Here is a 16,734-nt window from a genome sequence, read left to right as displayed (position 1 = left end):
TGCTAGTCTCGACCTAAACAAATAGGTTGTATCAATAACGATAGTCACGATTGGTCAAAGATGTTCAATTAGTCCTATGGCTCCATACGACTCGATTATGTAGCATGTGAATCAAATTGTCAAGTTTCATGCAAGATACAAGTATAGAATCATGTTAGAAAGATTGCATAATCATTTGGTTAAGTTTGACAAAAAGTCAAACTTTGGTCGGTCAAAGTCAACAAAAAAGTCAACGCGTTCGGGTCGGGTCTCGAACTATTTTTCTATGCTAGTTATTCATATATAAGCATGTTAGAACAAGTCTCATGTGAATCGGAGGTCCATAGCGTGCCAAACATTTTTCATATAATTGACAAGTAGGTCAGAGGCTGAACACGCCTTAGGTCGCGCCGCGACCCAAGACTGCCGCGCCGCGGCATATAACGTGTGCTGGTACCTGGTCAGTCTCAAATGTCCAAGTCTCAAATCAAAACTCTTTCAAGCATAAATCACAAACCGCTAACACTTAGAACTCGTATCTTATATCGTTAGAAAGGTAATTTGACAAAGAACACAACTAAATACATTTCACCAACCAAAGACATCATTTGCAACAATCGACTTTCCAAGTTAAATGATCAATCAATGCACACATTTAATGCTTCAAATTTTACAAGTGCACATTTATGATTCGGGCATTTAATGCATACATAAAACACGTCGTTTTGTAGATAATCAAGCATACAATACAACTAACTACTTACTAACAATAATCCATGGCATTCAATGCATCAAATATTCATTTCAAGCTTATCAAACCCTAACCCAAATTCACCAAAATCACTAATCAAGTATATGGAGTTTTCTCAAGCAACCTACACATCAAATTGAAGCTAGTGATACTAGGAACACATTTAATACATGCATTTATAACATTTAACAACATTCAAGCAACCAAATCACCAAATCAAACACACCAAAGTTCATATTCAAGTTAGTTATTTCAAATAATGAAATCGAGCATATAAATCATATAATTATGTTAGACTTGAGCCATAGACACTAATTAACAACTTTATAACTTAAAAACATCAAGAACACAAAATCTAATTATTTTATAAAGTTACCCAAATGTAATGGAATCGGTATGGAATCGAAGAGGAAGTTGCAAGGATTTCAAATATGTAATTTGTTTTGTCAAACACTTGCTAGATCATGAGTGGATGATGAGTTCTTTGTAATGGAGATTGAGAGGAATTTGAGAAGTATTGAAAGAAAAGGGAAAATGAAAATGGAAATTAATGAATGGTGGAGAAAGGGTGTTGACTAGTTGACCTAGTCACACCTTTGATCACTTTTCAACAATGGTCCCTCTAGTTTCATTTGGGTGCGTGAATTACGTAAACGAAATAATTTAAAACGCGTATTAACGGGAGATGTTATAAACATATAACGGAGTTTAAAATAGTATAACGGAAAAGTAAACGGAAAAAGGCGGGATGTTACAGATCTCGGGGGAGATCTCGGGAGATTTACAACACTGATTCGTACAAACAATAACATTCACAGAAAAAGTACCTTTTACTAACTTAATACAGTATAAAAACGTACAAATACAAATATACAATAAAAACAAGAAAAAATGTTGAACTACAATATACATTACTGTTTTTAACTATCTATATATCACTACAGTTAACCTATATCAAAAGAAACATATAAATAGATGATGTAACAGATAAATAAAGAATAAGATTGTAGTATAACACAATGCATTCTATAAACCCAATTTCGCTGGCAAATTATAACCATACCTAAGGCACAGTATGATCTGGACAGATGGTTTATTCACTTTCAAGAATAGATCACAATTTGAGTTGAGAGAATATCGATGGAACAAGATCCACGACAGACCAAGCGAGACCAGCATACTGAAGCAACCGTATACCTGTATCCACATCGAATGAATCTTGATTGCTGAAGAACAACAATTTCTGAAGATACCCATTTGACTGTTTGACTTCGTTTGACTTTTTGACTTTTAAAGAAACAGTCAAAGACGGTACGTAGCCTGAAGATTTTATAGAAATGCCTAATGCATTTGCAGTAACGGGTAGAATCCATTTTGCTAGTGCTTTGCTGCAGAATTTGACTAGCAGTATGGTCGGGATACCAACTAAGATCCGACCAGCATAGTTAGCCATTGGGAGCTCAGGTGTGAAAACACGAGCCACGTTTTCATGGTGGAAGTTGTCATATGTCTGTTGGACCCCTGTAACCTGAATGATGTATAAAATCAGATGATCATTTTCTTTCTTTCTTTTTTGAAAAACGAAAAAAAAAGTTCATCCACCCCATGCCTTTTAGCATTTTCTTTATGAGTTATAATAGACTTGTGCGTTTCATGATATATTTGACATTACATATCACATATGGTTCAACACTGCCTAAAAAATTTAAGATATGCTTCGCTAGTAGTCATAGGAAAATTTCTGCTAAAAGTCGATGATTAATTATCTTTTATTTTTTTCTTTCAAAAAGCTAATAACTTTAAAAATGACGTTGAAGTCTTACAATTCCCAATGCCACGCCAGTGAACGCTGTGTGATACTCAAAACTCGGAGTTGGGAACTCTGGTGTCGGGTAGGCAAATAGCAACAAGATGCTAAGTGCAATCCAAAAGGATGTAACTGCAAAGAAAACATAACACTTTCACGTTTCTATTCTAATAAAGCAGCTTCTGGTGTAATAGAATAATGAGCATATATACGCCCATATCTTTTTCCCACATATGACTTTTGCGTATCGAATGAGTTGCCCACATTAAACCTCTCATATCCTTGCAAGAGGTCTCGGGTTCAAATATTGTGGTGGTCAGGGATGGGTTACGGCTGGGCCGCGTATATTAGACTCGGAATACTCACCCTCTAGGGTATCCCGAATAGGGAAAAACCTGATAACTAGTATCAAATGCGTTTGCTTTTAAAGTCCAGGCTACTCAACAAGAGTACAATACACTGATACAGAGATGATTACATGGTTTACGGTTTACAGTGTGTGCAAATAAACTTATAAGGATTAAGGCCTACTAGGCTACGAGATCAACTTGTGAGTGGTGATGACTATTAAACGCATGAAATTGACTCAATTAATTAAACCAAGCACAAACATTTGTACCATTTTGCCCTGAAACTATGAAATTGTCAACATATTCATGAATAGAGAGCCAAAGTCCAAGTATTGCCAATCCAAACACGAGTCCACTAACGATATCGACAACACTGTGCATGCCTAGATATATTCTTCCTGAAAAAGATGGAGATATCAACTGGTTTGGTTAGCTTACAAAAAATGAGCTAAAGAAGATGGTAATAAATGAACTTCAAACTTACCTAATCCAATAAGGGCCACCAACAAGCAAACGAATGCAAATGCTGCTATCTGAAAGGATGTGTTTGAGCTTTCATTGTATGACAAAACGTAATGCAATAGGTACCTTCATATCCCAGAAAACACAAATTAATAAACGCGATATATACTGAAACGATTATATTTAACATTGATAAACTAGGTGAATGCTAAGCCAATCTCTTCTTATGAGGTTATCTATTTGAAGAGCAATTTGCAAATGGGACAATCATAGTTTCAGGTTTTTTAAGGGTTTATATACAGAATTAGACCTCTAAAATATGAAATAAAAAGAATAATAAATTTAAAATTGTTTTTCTGATTATAATACCGACTCAACATACCCAGATAAACAGACGGTGTTAAGAGTATGTGAAGAAGGTAATCCGTATTCCATTGCATTCTCTTTCTCATCATCAGTGACTGTCAATATCCTTACAGGTGGTGATTTGGGTCTTGGAGCTGATACCACATCCTAGAAACATGAGCAATATAGCAAACATTTACAAAAGATAAAGATACACTTAACGTTTTATTGACAAAATTGCTCTATGTTTAATTATACCTTTATACAGTTTCCAGTATAATCACAGAATGCCATCAAAAGAGTCATTTGCCTGGCTAATTTCCCATGTCCACTCTACAACATTACATCATTATTAACTTAATTACATGTAACATATCAAAAATATCTTTATCATAATCCCATTCTTTTCATCTAAAAGTTAGAAGCATTTGTTAAATAGATTATGTAACGAGAAAGCAACGTTTTTTAATATAAAAACTACTTGTTCTGCCTTAAGTATGAACAATTTTTGGGGGGTGCTTGGGATTGCATACATACTTATGCCTTCAAAAGTGTGTTTTAAATAAGCACCACTCCAGGTGTTTATAAAAGGTTATTCCCTAACCACGCAGGCTTGCCTTGCCCAATGAAGCACACCACACGTGTTCAATTCCTGGCTATGCCAAATTGTTCAAATATGGAGTGTGACCAGAGGGTGCGCATAATGCGCAATTCACCCGGTACCAGGTCTTGCGCTCGGGGGGCTTGATTAACCGAGGTTTACCCTCTATGGGGCTCGTTCATAGAGGAGTCTCCTCGCTAATCCAAAAAAGGTTATTCCCTTAATTAAGCTAAAACGACAAAAGTATCCAACACTTCAAAGTGTGCTTTGGTTTTTAAAGAGATACAAGAAGCTATACCTACTTGAAATATCAAATAATTAGTGTCAAATCAACCCATAATCTGAAGAGAGAAGATAAAGAAACATTACCCAGAATAGCAATGGAAGAAAACCAGTATAAAAAGGGACAGAAACAACACAAGATAACCCAGTAAACAATGCATCCAAAAAATTGTGCTGGTATTTCTGCACAAACATCAATTAATTATGCATATTAATCAATAATTCAGCTCAAAGGTCAACAATTTCTTATTGACATTTAATCGAACACTTGGTGTGCATACCTGAATCTGAAGAATAACAGGGGTACCGGATATTACATAACTGGAGACCCATGGTTGGGTTAAAGATCTGATAATTCGGGTCAAATTAAACGCCGAAGACATGACTATCCATGTCAAAATTCCACACAAAATTGATACTTGACATGCAGATATGAATAAGGTCTCCATTATTGTTTTTTCAGTATGTATATTTGTTAATGTTGCTGTAACAAATTATGTAATTAACCTATCAAAATTGAAACTTGAGTTACAACAAATTTCAATAGAGTTTTTTATTTTATTTTTGTGATGCATAATTCGAAATAAGTCAGGCTACGAAGATTCCGAGATAGAAAGGAGTTGAATTTTGACCCGACATTTTCAAACATGTTATTCGACCTACTTAGTTGGCCACTTGTTGCCTACACTTGATTTATTTTATTTTAGCCCGGTGATGTAATAATTTAAATAAGGGGTGTTTGGATAAGGATTATTGAAAGTAATTATTTCAGTCTCTTGTCAATAATTTACTTTTTTTAACAGTGACGGGACCACCAAATTAATTCTCATCATATCCATTTCACGTGTTAGAGATGTTCTACCAAACAACTGTCATAAAACAAACTCTACATGCGAGATTAATTTATTGGTTAATGCAACGCAATGAAAAAATGATTTAGTTTTGGAAAAAAGAGAAAGAAGTAGTTTTGGGACAACAGGTACTTTTCAACTCTTCTCTCCGTTAACATTTTTTTTTTCTTTCCGATCTACTTTTTTCTTCCCTACTCCGCCTACAAACACCCATCACCACCACTAACCACCACCGTTAATTACTTCCTTTCGTTCTTTCTTTCTTTTTAGGGTTTTCATCTCCTGATTTTCGCTTACATTCAAACCGATACCCAAATTTCCACTTTCATTTCTATCCATTCTCCGCCGGCGAAACCATCGTACTTCACCCTTCCTAAAAGAACTTGAAGTTTATTGTGATAAAGTGTAATGGCTGGAACTAAAGAGAACGAATCAGATGTAATCTGCTCTACAAAAACTCAAGGTAATCATTAAACTTTATTATAGTACTATATTTAGGTATCGCCCAAATCTACTATTTCGTGGATCTGAGATTATTCGACATCAAAAAAAAAAATTTAAAAAGGCTACAATTGAAGATATTGCAAACGTAAATTCCAGAACTTACATTTCTTCTCTTGAGAAGGTAATATGGGTCTTCAGATCTATCGATTGTATAGCTTATTATCAGATCTATCGTTGTAGTCGTTATTAATTTTTTGGTATACAGTTTGCTTTAGATCGTATGGTTTATTTGAATTTTATAGTAAGTGTGCATCATTCTGCCTTATAATGACGTTCCATATTCTCTCCTCCACCTGCGATTTCCGGCGATCTACAAGCCGTTTGAACAAACAACCAAACATATCTCATCATAACCGGCATTCGAACATTTCTCGCATCATCAACAACATAAAATATCAACCCGATAATGTTGGCGTATGGATTAAGGTTGACGGTAACCGCAAGAACCTCTCGGACCCTAATTCGGCCAACTATACACCATCTTCCAGTGACTTCCCTCCTCTTTATCGACAACCAACAAACCCTAACAACCAACTTCTCAACCGTATGAACGCAGCAAACAATCTCCTATATCAACGATTCAAACATCAAGAACACGCCAAAACCCTAATTAAGAAGTTTGGAAATCATAACCATTCATCCGATAAGCCTACCCCTCCAAACCACCCAACCGAAAACCATAAACACCCTAACCATACAACCGAAAACCCCAAACCTACCCCCATCACAATTCAAACACGTAAACAATGGCATCACCTCCTTTTATTCTTCAACTTTCCAGACTCTTGGAACTCCGTTAAACTTTGGTCCCTCTTCAAAAAACATGGCGAAATAACGGAAGTGTATATACAAAAAAAAGGCTAAAGAATGGAAAAAGATTCGGGTTTGTGAGATATAAGAATATACCTCCTCATCAAATCGACAATATGGAAAGTAAACTGAATAGGATTGAAGCTGATGGTATGTTGTTGGTTGTCTACAAAGCTTACGATCAAAATAATGCTACAAAAGGGACTGTCGAAAACCATACTAATCAGAATTCTCAGGGTACTAATCAGAAGGTAAACCCTAATGTTAATATTGATAATACCGTTAATGACCGTACCTTTTGTGATGTTCTGAACAATAAGATACATGTTAATAAACACAATGATGCATATTTCTCCAAAGAAGTTTCCATCAAGGTTCCAACCGATTCAAAGCTAGTCGATCTCCTCGGGCACGCTCTTATCGGTGAGATCAAGAATATTGAGCATCTCGATTATTTTAATGAAATATGTAAGTCCGAGAACTTTAATGGTTTTGAATCTAAATATCTTGGTGGTAAAGATGTACTGCTCATGTTTTACGATATTAGATGTGCATTTGATGTTATTAACCCTATGAGCTTCGGTAAAAAACATCCTCTATAAAATTGGTTAGATAACATACGCCCTTGGGATCCGGAAGAATACACATCATCCGGACGTTTGGTTTGGTTAGACATTAGGGGTGATGTTATGCGAGGTGTATATAAAATAGCTTAAATTTTAGCAGGAAATACTATTAAATACGATACAATTTTACACAAGATATTTATTTATTTATAGAATGGATATACTTAAACCTTGCTACAACACTTATAGGCAGTGTACCTAATCGTACAGTAGTGTAGTTTTTAGTAAGTCCGGTTCGTTCCACAGGGAAAATCTTTTAATCAAAGCTTAACGCTATATTAGTTTAATTTATAAAAATACGAATATATATATAAGTAATATTATTATTTTAAAGGGGGGTTTTTACCGTTTAATGACCGGTTTGTCGATTTTAAAACTTTAGTCGCAGTTAAAACAAAATGTAAAATATTAAATAAATAAAAGACTTAATTTAAAGCGTAAAGTAAATAACGATAATGAAATTGCGATAAATAAAAGTGCGATAAAATAAACTTGCGATAATTAAAAAGTACGATAATTAAAAGTGCAATTAAATACAATAACAATAAATAAAAATGCGATAATTAGAAGTGCAATTAAATATAAAATAAAGGAAATTAAATATGAAATAAAAGAATTATGCTTATTTAAACTTCCGTAATCATGATGTTTGACGTGTTGATTTTAGTTTTATGCCCATGGGTTAATTGTCCTTTGTCCTGGATTATTTAATATGTCCGTCTGATTTTTGTCCATAACAGTCCATCAGTCATAAATATAAAGTGCGAGTGTCCTCGTCAAATTATCCTTATACCCGAAGTCAAATATTCCAACTAATTGGGGACTTAAACTGTAACAAGGTTTTATTACTTTGTTTAATAATTACACCAGGATGTCGACTGAGTGTAACCCAAGGTTTTAATACTTTGTTAACAATTATGCCAAGTGTCCTTGTACATAATTTCACCCCTGTTTTAATAATTCTAGTGGCTATTAATCCATTCTCGTGTCCGGTTAAATGAACGATTATTCGTACATATAAATATCCCTCCCATCGTGTCCGATTGAGTGTATATGGTTATTTATAGGGACGTCCAATTGTAAATCTTTATATTAACATTAACAAACTATCATTTAGTTAAACAAATATAAAGCCCATTAATAGCCCATAGTCTAATTTCCACAAGTGTCGTTCTTTTGTCCAAACCCCAATTATGGTACAAAGCCCAATTACCCAATTTTAATATTTTTTAGCCCAACATCATGATTACTTCGGAATAAATAAGCATAATAATAACTTAGCTACGAGACATTAAATTAAAAAAGTTGAACATAACTTACAATGATTAAAAATAGCGTAGCGTTACACGGACAGAATTTCGACTTATACCCTTACAACATTCGCTAACATACCCTTATTATTAGAAATTAAAATTAAAATTAAAATTAATATATATATATATATATATATATATATATATATATATATATATATATATATATATATATATATATATATATATATATATATATATATATATATACACTTCACGTATGATGAAGAGAAGAAAGGATGTGTTTTTGTGGTGCACCAAAGCTCGATTTTTATAGGCATGTGGGCTGGAACTGGGGCTCATGCGATCGCATGGATTTATGCCTTCCAGGCCATGCGATCGCATGGCCAGCTGGGGAGGCTCACATTTGGTTGTTTTCTTCTGCCGACGGTTTTATAATATAATATAATATATATATTAATTTTAAGAATTAATTATATATTATATTATATTTATATGCATAGTTGACTTGTAATTTTTAGTCCGTTGCGTCGAGCGTTGAGAGTTGACTCTGGTCCCGGTTCCGGATTTTCGAACGTCCTTGCGTACAATTTAATATCTTGTACTTTTCGTTTTGAATCTTGTACTCTTGTAATTTCGAGACGTTTCTTATCAATAATTGGAACCTCTTTGATTGTATTTTGTACTTTTGAGCTTTTTGGTCGTTTGCGTCTTCAATTCGTCGAATCTGTCTTTTGTCTTCACCTTTTTTTTATTTAAACGAATATCACTTGTAAATAGGACAATTGCAACTAAAAGCTTGTATTTCTTGAGGAATAATGCTATGAAATATATGTTCGTTTTTAGCATTATCAAATATTCCCACACTTGAGCGTTGCTTGTCCTCAAGCAATATAGTTTTGAAATACTAGAATCACTTCTTTATTCTTTACACTTTGTACATCAGTGATTTCTTTACGGCGGTATAAACAATGGTAGTAACGATGTGGTTTACAGTCCCACATGACTATAAAATTTAGATCCATTAAGGAAATTGGATCTTTATGAAAACATTTGATCTTTTGAAAATTAAATCTAGTTTTTACCCTAGATAGTTTTCCGGAATAACCCTTCACCGGTGTTTGCAAAATATTTTTGTGGGTTTGGTGGGTTTCAGATTTGAAAATTTTAGCTCAAAACTTGTGGTTTTGTGTCACCCACTTGCTAACCTTGTATTAGGAAAGCAACACATCCAGTATACTTGCTCCGTATATTACCTTTCGGTAAACTACCGTCGGTTATAAAGGAAAGCGTTGAACAAGCAACTGTTAAGGCAATGTCCCCTGACATGCTTTTAATTATGGTCTATAACGTGTCGGACGCAATTACTATCCTTTGTAGGAGCAATAGTAAAGCTCACCCTTATGATTTTTCGGTCTGGCACAAGGTCCTGTCTTCGACCATGCTATGCAACCACCGTTCTTACGGTTGACACCCGATTTGGTTCAGGTGACCTAATGAATTCCAGGTGAATTCCTAGGATTTTACGTTCAATGGTAATGAACGCATTGAAAATGGGTTTTCAGAAAACAAATCGGTTTATAATTTGATCAAAATATTTTCTCGTTCAAGCTCGAGTTTAGATATCATTGAATTCCATGAGTTTGTAATTCTCAATCTTTAAGGTCAATCTCTAGGATTGAGTAATATCAGTCTTAAAAGCTGATTTTTGATCTTTAAAGGAGATTATCCTTTCTGGGAATCTGATTCATTAGTCTTATCAAGCTAATTTGCACGGTGCCCCCCCATTGTACGAGATAAATCCTTCTCATGGTTAGGATAAATCTGACCACTTGGCGACCCTGTTTTATGCTGAGGTCCGTGGATTTCCTGCTGATTTTAGAGATGACTTTTCTAGATTTTTCATCAACCTACAGCTGGTCTGGACGACAATTCATGACCTAAATCAAGAAGCGCGTTTCTTTTTCGAAAGACTTTACTTCCTTTTAACGATGAAATTGATTCATCGTGTAGATCCATCTCTTCTTTTCTTTCATCAGGTAAAACAGTTAATTATCGTCCAAAACAAAAGTATTTTCAATTATTTGTACAAAAATATGTGATATGTATTTTGAATAACTCGGTGAAAATTTCCCACACTTGGCTTTTATTTTCCTTTTTATTGTCCTCTATTCTATTTTAAATGAATTTTAACATTTTGGTTTGTTTCTCAATTTATGTCCTTTCCGAGGTAACAATAATTTCGGTGTTAACACCTAGTTTTATCGTTCATAAATATGTATAAACATGATTTTGAGTTCATTTAATTGAAAATTTTGAAAATTTTTACTAGAATTGGGTAGTCAGTATATAAGACTAGGGTTGTTCTTTATTATCAGAGAGCACTAGATTCTAATACAACTACTACTTTACTAGTATTTCTAATGGTAACCAAGTGTTTAAAGTAAAAAATTTAAAAAAAATCCGAAAGAATTTAACCCCTTCCCACACTTAAGATCTTGCAATGCCCTCATTTGCAAGAAATCAGTAACAACTTAAATTATTGAGGGTGATTAGCGTAGAAATGATTAAATTTTACCAAAGTTTCCAAACATATTGGCGTTTGTTTGCTGAATGATAAATGGTACATATCATTTGTCCATTCCGTCTGTTGTTACATCACATTTATCTTGTCGTCAAAATTAGTAGCTTTTGCTGAACTTAATGCCAGTCTTTGAAAATGCGCTGTTTTATCCTGTTTTGTACAATTTACCATATACATACATAAAAATATAAACATGCATGGCAATTTGAAATGGAACTTAATATCCCACTTTCAAATCCTAAATGTGAAATATTAGTACACAATAATAATAAAAATGATAAAGATTACATAAGTATATTCAATAACATAAGTTTAAACATGAATAAGTAAAAAGATAAAAACATAAAAATCATATAAATAACCAAATGGAACTAAATCAGTCTGGATATGGTTTCCAGTTCATCTCCTCAGGTGGGTTCCATTGTTGGTTATAGGTGTTTTGATAGGCTTGGTTATAGTCATACCAGTTAAAGGGTGGTCGGATATCGGGGCTGTGTGGCAGAAAATGAGCAGGTCGAGTAGGTACATAGTTATTTGGTACCTGATATGATAGCTGGCTCATGATTTGGTGCTGATGAACTAACCAGCTATCGTGTTGGCGTCGCCTATAATCCTCGTATACTCGCTCGGAGTTCCACTGCTCATACATACTATGTCTGGCCGCGTTCGTCATTGCTTCCTCATCTATACGAACGTGGACGTCAAGAATAGCATCTCAAAAGACATCCCTAATGTCTTCCGCCTCCTTCATTTCCTCGTCTGAGCCTCTCTCTACCTGAGGATGAGATCCCTCATAGGGTACTGCCTGGTTACGTCTACTTTTCGATACCTTAGCACCCACATAAACTTTCAATCCTAAGGGCTCAACCTGTTCTCTACAAAGCTGTAATGGACCCCCTTGGTTCCTATCAACACCTAAATACTCTCTAATGAGAGTAACAAAAATACCTCCTCCTATTATACTCCCGTCCTGCATTCCCTCTACCATTTTATATAAATAAAAAGCAACACAGTAAGGGATATTGACAAAGCTTCTAGGATCCCGAATACACTTTAGGTAGAATAAATCATGTAAGGTAATTTTTTCTTTATTATGACCTCTCTGTGTAATCGAGTTAGCCAAAAATCTATGAATAATACGAAGCTCGGCTCTGTCAATATGTGTATAGGAGTGTCCTCCTGCTCGTGTAAAAACATCAAAATGTGACATACGCCTCCAAATGGCGTCAGCGTCAAAGTTACTATCTACCCTTTCACCATAATGAATCAAATTTGTACAATCGGGTAATAGCAACTCACCAGGAGTATATATCTGTAAGGCCCTGGCCATGTCTAGCATGGACATTCTGTACATCCTACCGCTAAGGATAAACCTAAGAAATCTTCTATCATCTATTCTAACTATATTTGTATCAAGTGATACAGTACTCATCAACTCAACACACCATTCCTTATATACAGGTCTACGAATGGTGAAAAGACGTTCCCAATCTGTAAAAGAAGAACTGCCATACCTTTGAACTAAAAGCTGTCTAACACGGTCAGCTAGATGGACCGTTTCCAAAGGGGCCCAATCGATTACCCTTGGCACCTCTACATTTTTTGTTACCAATTTGAATTTGTTCCTTTGATATGTCTCGTAATCTCTCCATCTCCTATCAAATCTCAGATTAGGATGCAGAGTGTGCTCAGGAATCGTTGGGAATTCTACTGGCGGTCTCATTGGGAATACTATGAATTCATCAACAAACTGTACCAGATCATAATAAGGTATGTGCTGATCAGGCTGTTGTTGTTGTTACTGTTGTGGTTCTTGTTCATGTTACATTTCTGGTTCTGGTTCTGGTTCTGGTGCTGGTCGTCTAGATGATGATGCTCCTGAACCTCCAGTATCGGCTTTCTGCAAAACACATTAAACACAAAATTTGTGCATCCAAATATGCATTAGTGTTAGCAAAATAACAACTTAAAACAATCACTATAACATGTTAAATCAAAATTAAACTTATACACATTTTCACAATTCTACACTTTTCAAATAAGCACATATAAAAATGTATACAAAATTCATAAGCATTTAACTCAAATAACATGTCAAAATAGTCATTACTAATAATTAAACAAGTCTCAAATGGCAAATATATCAAATTAATCAAGTTCATGAATTTTGGACTTAAAAAGTCCACTTTAATTTCTAAAAATCATGTTTAGGATCAATGTTTGGATCATTTAACTATCTAAACATGTTACACTACTCAATTTAGCAATAATTCATGACAAAAATCGGCCATAACCTGTTTATATCAAAAAGCCCCAAATTGCTCAAGAACACTAACCCTAGATTTCTAAAAATTTTGAAGTTTTTGGCTTCAAATCATGTTAAATAGCATCAATCTAGGTTATACATGCATAAAATACTAACAATTTAACACTAATTACACTAGAAATTAACAAAATTGCATTAGGAAAAAAATTGATAATTATCACAAAAACTAGGAATTTATAGAGTTTAGGGGTGTAATTTTTACCATTTTGCTGAAGAATGAGAATCTAGGCATGATTAGAGCAAGAAAAATGACGAATTACGGTGGATTTTGGTGAATTTTGATGAAGATTTGAGAGTATTTTCGTATGTGTTGTGTGTGTTGGTGTGAGGCAGAACAGAACAGGCTGTATGTATCAGGCCTGTTTTCCAGCTCCATGCGATCGCATGGAGTTGGAGTGCAATACCCATGCGATCGCATGGGTATCCGGGAACAGTGTTTTCAGCTTTTTTTTTTTTTTTATAAAACCTTATACTTTATAAAACTTATAATTAATTAAATTTTAAAAATTTGTTTTCCTTTAGGAGCGAGGGTGTTTTGGATCGATGTCCTAGTCCGTCCTTCGACAAAAATTTAAAATTTGTCAAATAAAAGCGCGGTTTTAAAAGTAAAGATTTTTGGATTTTTTAATGTTTTTTGCATACTTTAATTCAATAAAATTAAAAATAATGATAATAAAAGTTCTCGTCCCTCCCTCGGGTAAAGCAATTTCGGTTCAAAGACCTAGTCTTCAACTCATGACGAATTTTAAAAATCATATTTTTTAACTTAGTGAAATAAAGTAAATTTTTGTTTTTAAATTCACACAACTTAAATTTAAAATATGCATAAAATTAAAAATTCACATTTTTTTTAAAAAAATTAAAAATTCACACCAAACTTATATTATATTTTTATTTTTATACATACAAACTTAAAAATATCAATTGTTCAAATATTTACAATTTTAAATATATTAATTTAAAAAGTTTACAATATTAATTTAAGATTTATATATTAATTTTAAAAACATGGTAAAAAAAATAAAATTAAAAATCTTTTTGGTTTTTATCCCACTTTAATCAATCAAATATTATCAAAAATATGCGCTCCTCTTTTCGGTAAAGTAATTTCGGTTCCATGACCTAATTTAACTCATGACGAATTTTTGAAATATTTTGGGTTGATTGATTAAAGATATTTATACCTTAAGAATAAATGTTAAATTTCGTAGTGATGTAATAAATTTTTGAATGATATCAATAATTTCGGTCGCCAAACCTAATTTTATTCAATACCAATTTAATACTTTATAGCGAACAAATTAGCGTTTATTATCAAAAGGTTAAAAATAAAAATAAAAAAAATAAAAATAAAAACTGTACAGACTTACCTGTGAGATAGTATTCTTTAGTTATATGATCTATCTCATTCATAAGATAGTCGGTTTAATTGGTTTTCCATGGCTACATAGGCGTAACCTCGAGCATTCAGTGTTTTTTCTTCTAAACATATGAACGGTCCGTCTCTGCATAAAGTAACAAATTCGGTATTTGAATATGTTTGATTATTTGAACATTTACCTCCATGTGACCATTTTCCGCATTTGTGACATCTTTCTAGGTGTCGTGCTCTTCTTTTCGCTGCAGATTTTGATTTTCCTTTACCAAATTGTAACTTATTATCTTCGCATCTGGATTGTTTTCTTACTCCTTCCAATCTTTCTCTGATTACTGATACTATTTCACTCGGAAGTGTGTCATTATTACGTTTAGTGATCAAAGCGTGTAGCATTAGACCATGGTTTAGTTTATAGGCAGTCTTCATTTCCTAAAAAAAAATAAAAATTCAGAATGGGGGGAGAAGACTAGTTCTTTAGGGTCTGCTAGGGAAAGACCATTCGGGTTCCATTTTCGAGAACTACACGAAAATAGAAAATCTAACTCTAACAGAAATACATATTATCCTTTAAAGACTTGATTCTCCCCACACTTAGTTAGCTGTGGTATCGAAATTGTGATTAACTTCGTTGTCGATTTCCATTGAACTATCTATGTAATGTTTAACTCTGTGACCATTAACTTTAAATTTAATTCCATTTGAATTTATTAATTCTACTGTTCCGTATGGGAAAACTCTTTTGACTATGAATGGTCCAGACCATCTTGATTTCAATTTTCCAGGAAATAGCTTGAATCGTGAATTGAAAAGAAGAACTCTGTCTCCTTCTTTAAATTCTTTTGAACTTCTGATTCTTTTATCATGCCATTTCTTCGTTCTTTCCTTATATATCCACGAATTTTCGTATGCTTCATGTCTTAATTCTTCTAATTCGTTTAGTTGACTTAACCGTAGACGTCCAGCTTCATGTAAATCAAGATTACATGTCTTCAAAGCCCAAAATGCTTTGTGTTCAATTTCTACTGGAAGATGACATGCTTTTCCATAAACAAGTCTAAAAGGTGTGGTTCCAATTGGAGTTTTGTAGGCTGTTCTAAAAGCCCAGAGTGCATCCTCCAATTTAATGGACCATTCCTTCGGATTTGATCCTACGGTTTTCTCTAGAATACGTTTTAAAGCTCGGTTGGTATTTTCAACTTGTCCACTTGTTTGTGGATGATATGCGGTGGAGATTTTATGAGTTACTCCATATCTTTTAAGAACTTTCTCAAGTTGATTATTACAGAAATGAGTTCCCCGATCACTTATTAAAGCTTTCGGTGTTCCAAACCTTGCAAAAAGACGTTTTAAAAAGTTGACTACAACTCGTGCATCGTTAGTTGGGAGAGCTTGTGCTTCCGCCCATTTAGATACATAATCAATGGCTACGAGAATATAGAGATTATTATGAGATTTTAGAAATGGACCCATAAAGTCAATACCCCAAATGTCAAATACTTCACATACTTGGATGACATTTTGTGGCATTTCATCACGTTGACTTATTTTTCCGGCCCTTTGACAAGCATCACAGGATTTGCAAAGAAGGTGTACGTCTTTGTAAATTGTAGGCCAATAGAATCCAGCATCATAAACTTTTCTTGCTGCTAGTTGAGGCCCATAATGCCCTCCTGTTGGTCCTGTGTGACAATGGTTTAAAATTTTACTAGCTTCATCTCCGAATACACATCGGCGTATTATTCCATCGGGACAACTTTTAAACAGATGTGGATCTTCCCAGAAATAGTGTTTTATATCACTGAAG

At 34.0% G+C, this 16,734-nt stretch overlaps 1 protein-coding gene across 1 annotated transcript; it reads right to left on the bottom strand.

Moving 5' to 3' along the window:
* Positions 1-1,599: 1,599 nt before the first annotated feature.
* LOC139896794 (lipid phosphate phosphatase delta-like) lies at positions 1,600-5,231 on the bottom strand. The gene is made up of 8 exons (XM_071879434.1): positions 4,859-5,231; positions 4,665-4,760; positions 3,953-4,027; positions 3,732-3,862; positions 3,372-3,475; positions 3,157-3,285; positions 2,554-2,669; positions 1,600-2,258 (listed from the first exon to the last, which is right to left on the bottom strand). The coding sequence occupies exons 1-8, from the start codon at positions 5,024-5,026 to the stop codon at positions 1,845-1,847; spliced, it is 1,233 nt and encodes a 410-aa protein (XP_071735535.1). The 5' UTR covers positions 5,027-5,231; the 3' UTR covers positions 1,600-1,844.
* Positions 5,232-16,734: the final 11,503 nt, after the last annotated feature.

Source organism: Rutidosis leptorrhynchoides, chromosome 3 (genome assembly GCF_046630445.1).
Source record: "Rutidosis leptorrhynchoides isolate AG116_Rl617_1_P2 chromosome 3, CSIRO_AGI_Rlap_v1, whole genome shotgun sequence".
Classification (NCBI taxonomy): Eukaryota; Viridiplantae; Streptophyta; class Magnoliopsida; order Asterales; family Asteraceae; genus Rutidosis; species Rutidosis leptorrhynchoides.
Note: the sequence above shows the minus strand (reverse complement) of the source record. Positions and strands in the feature narration are given on the sequence as shown.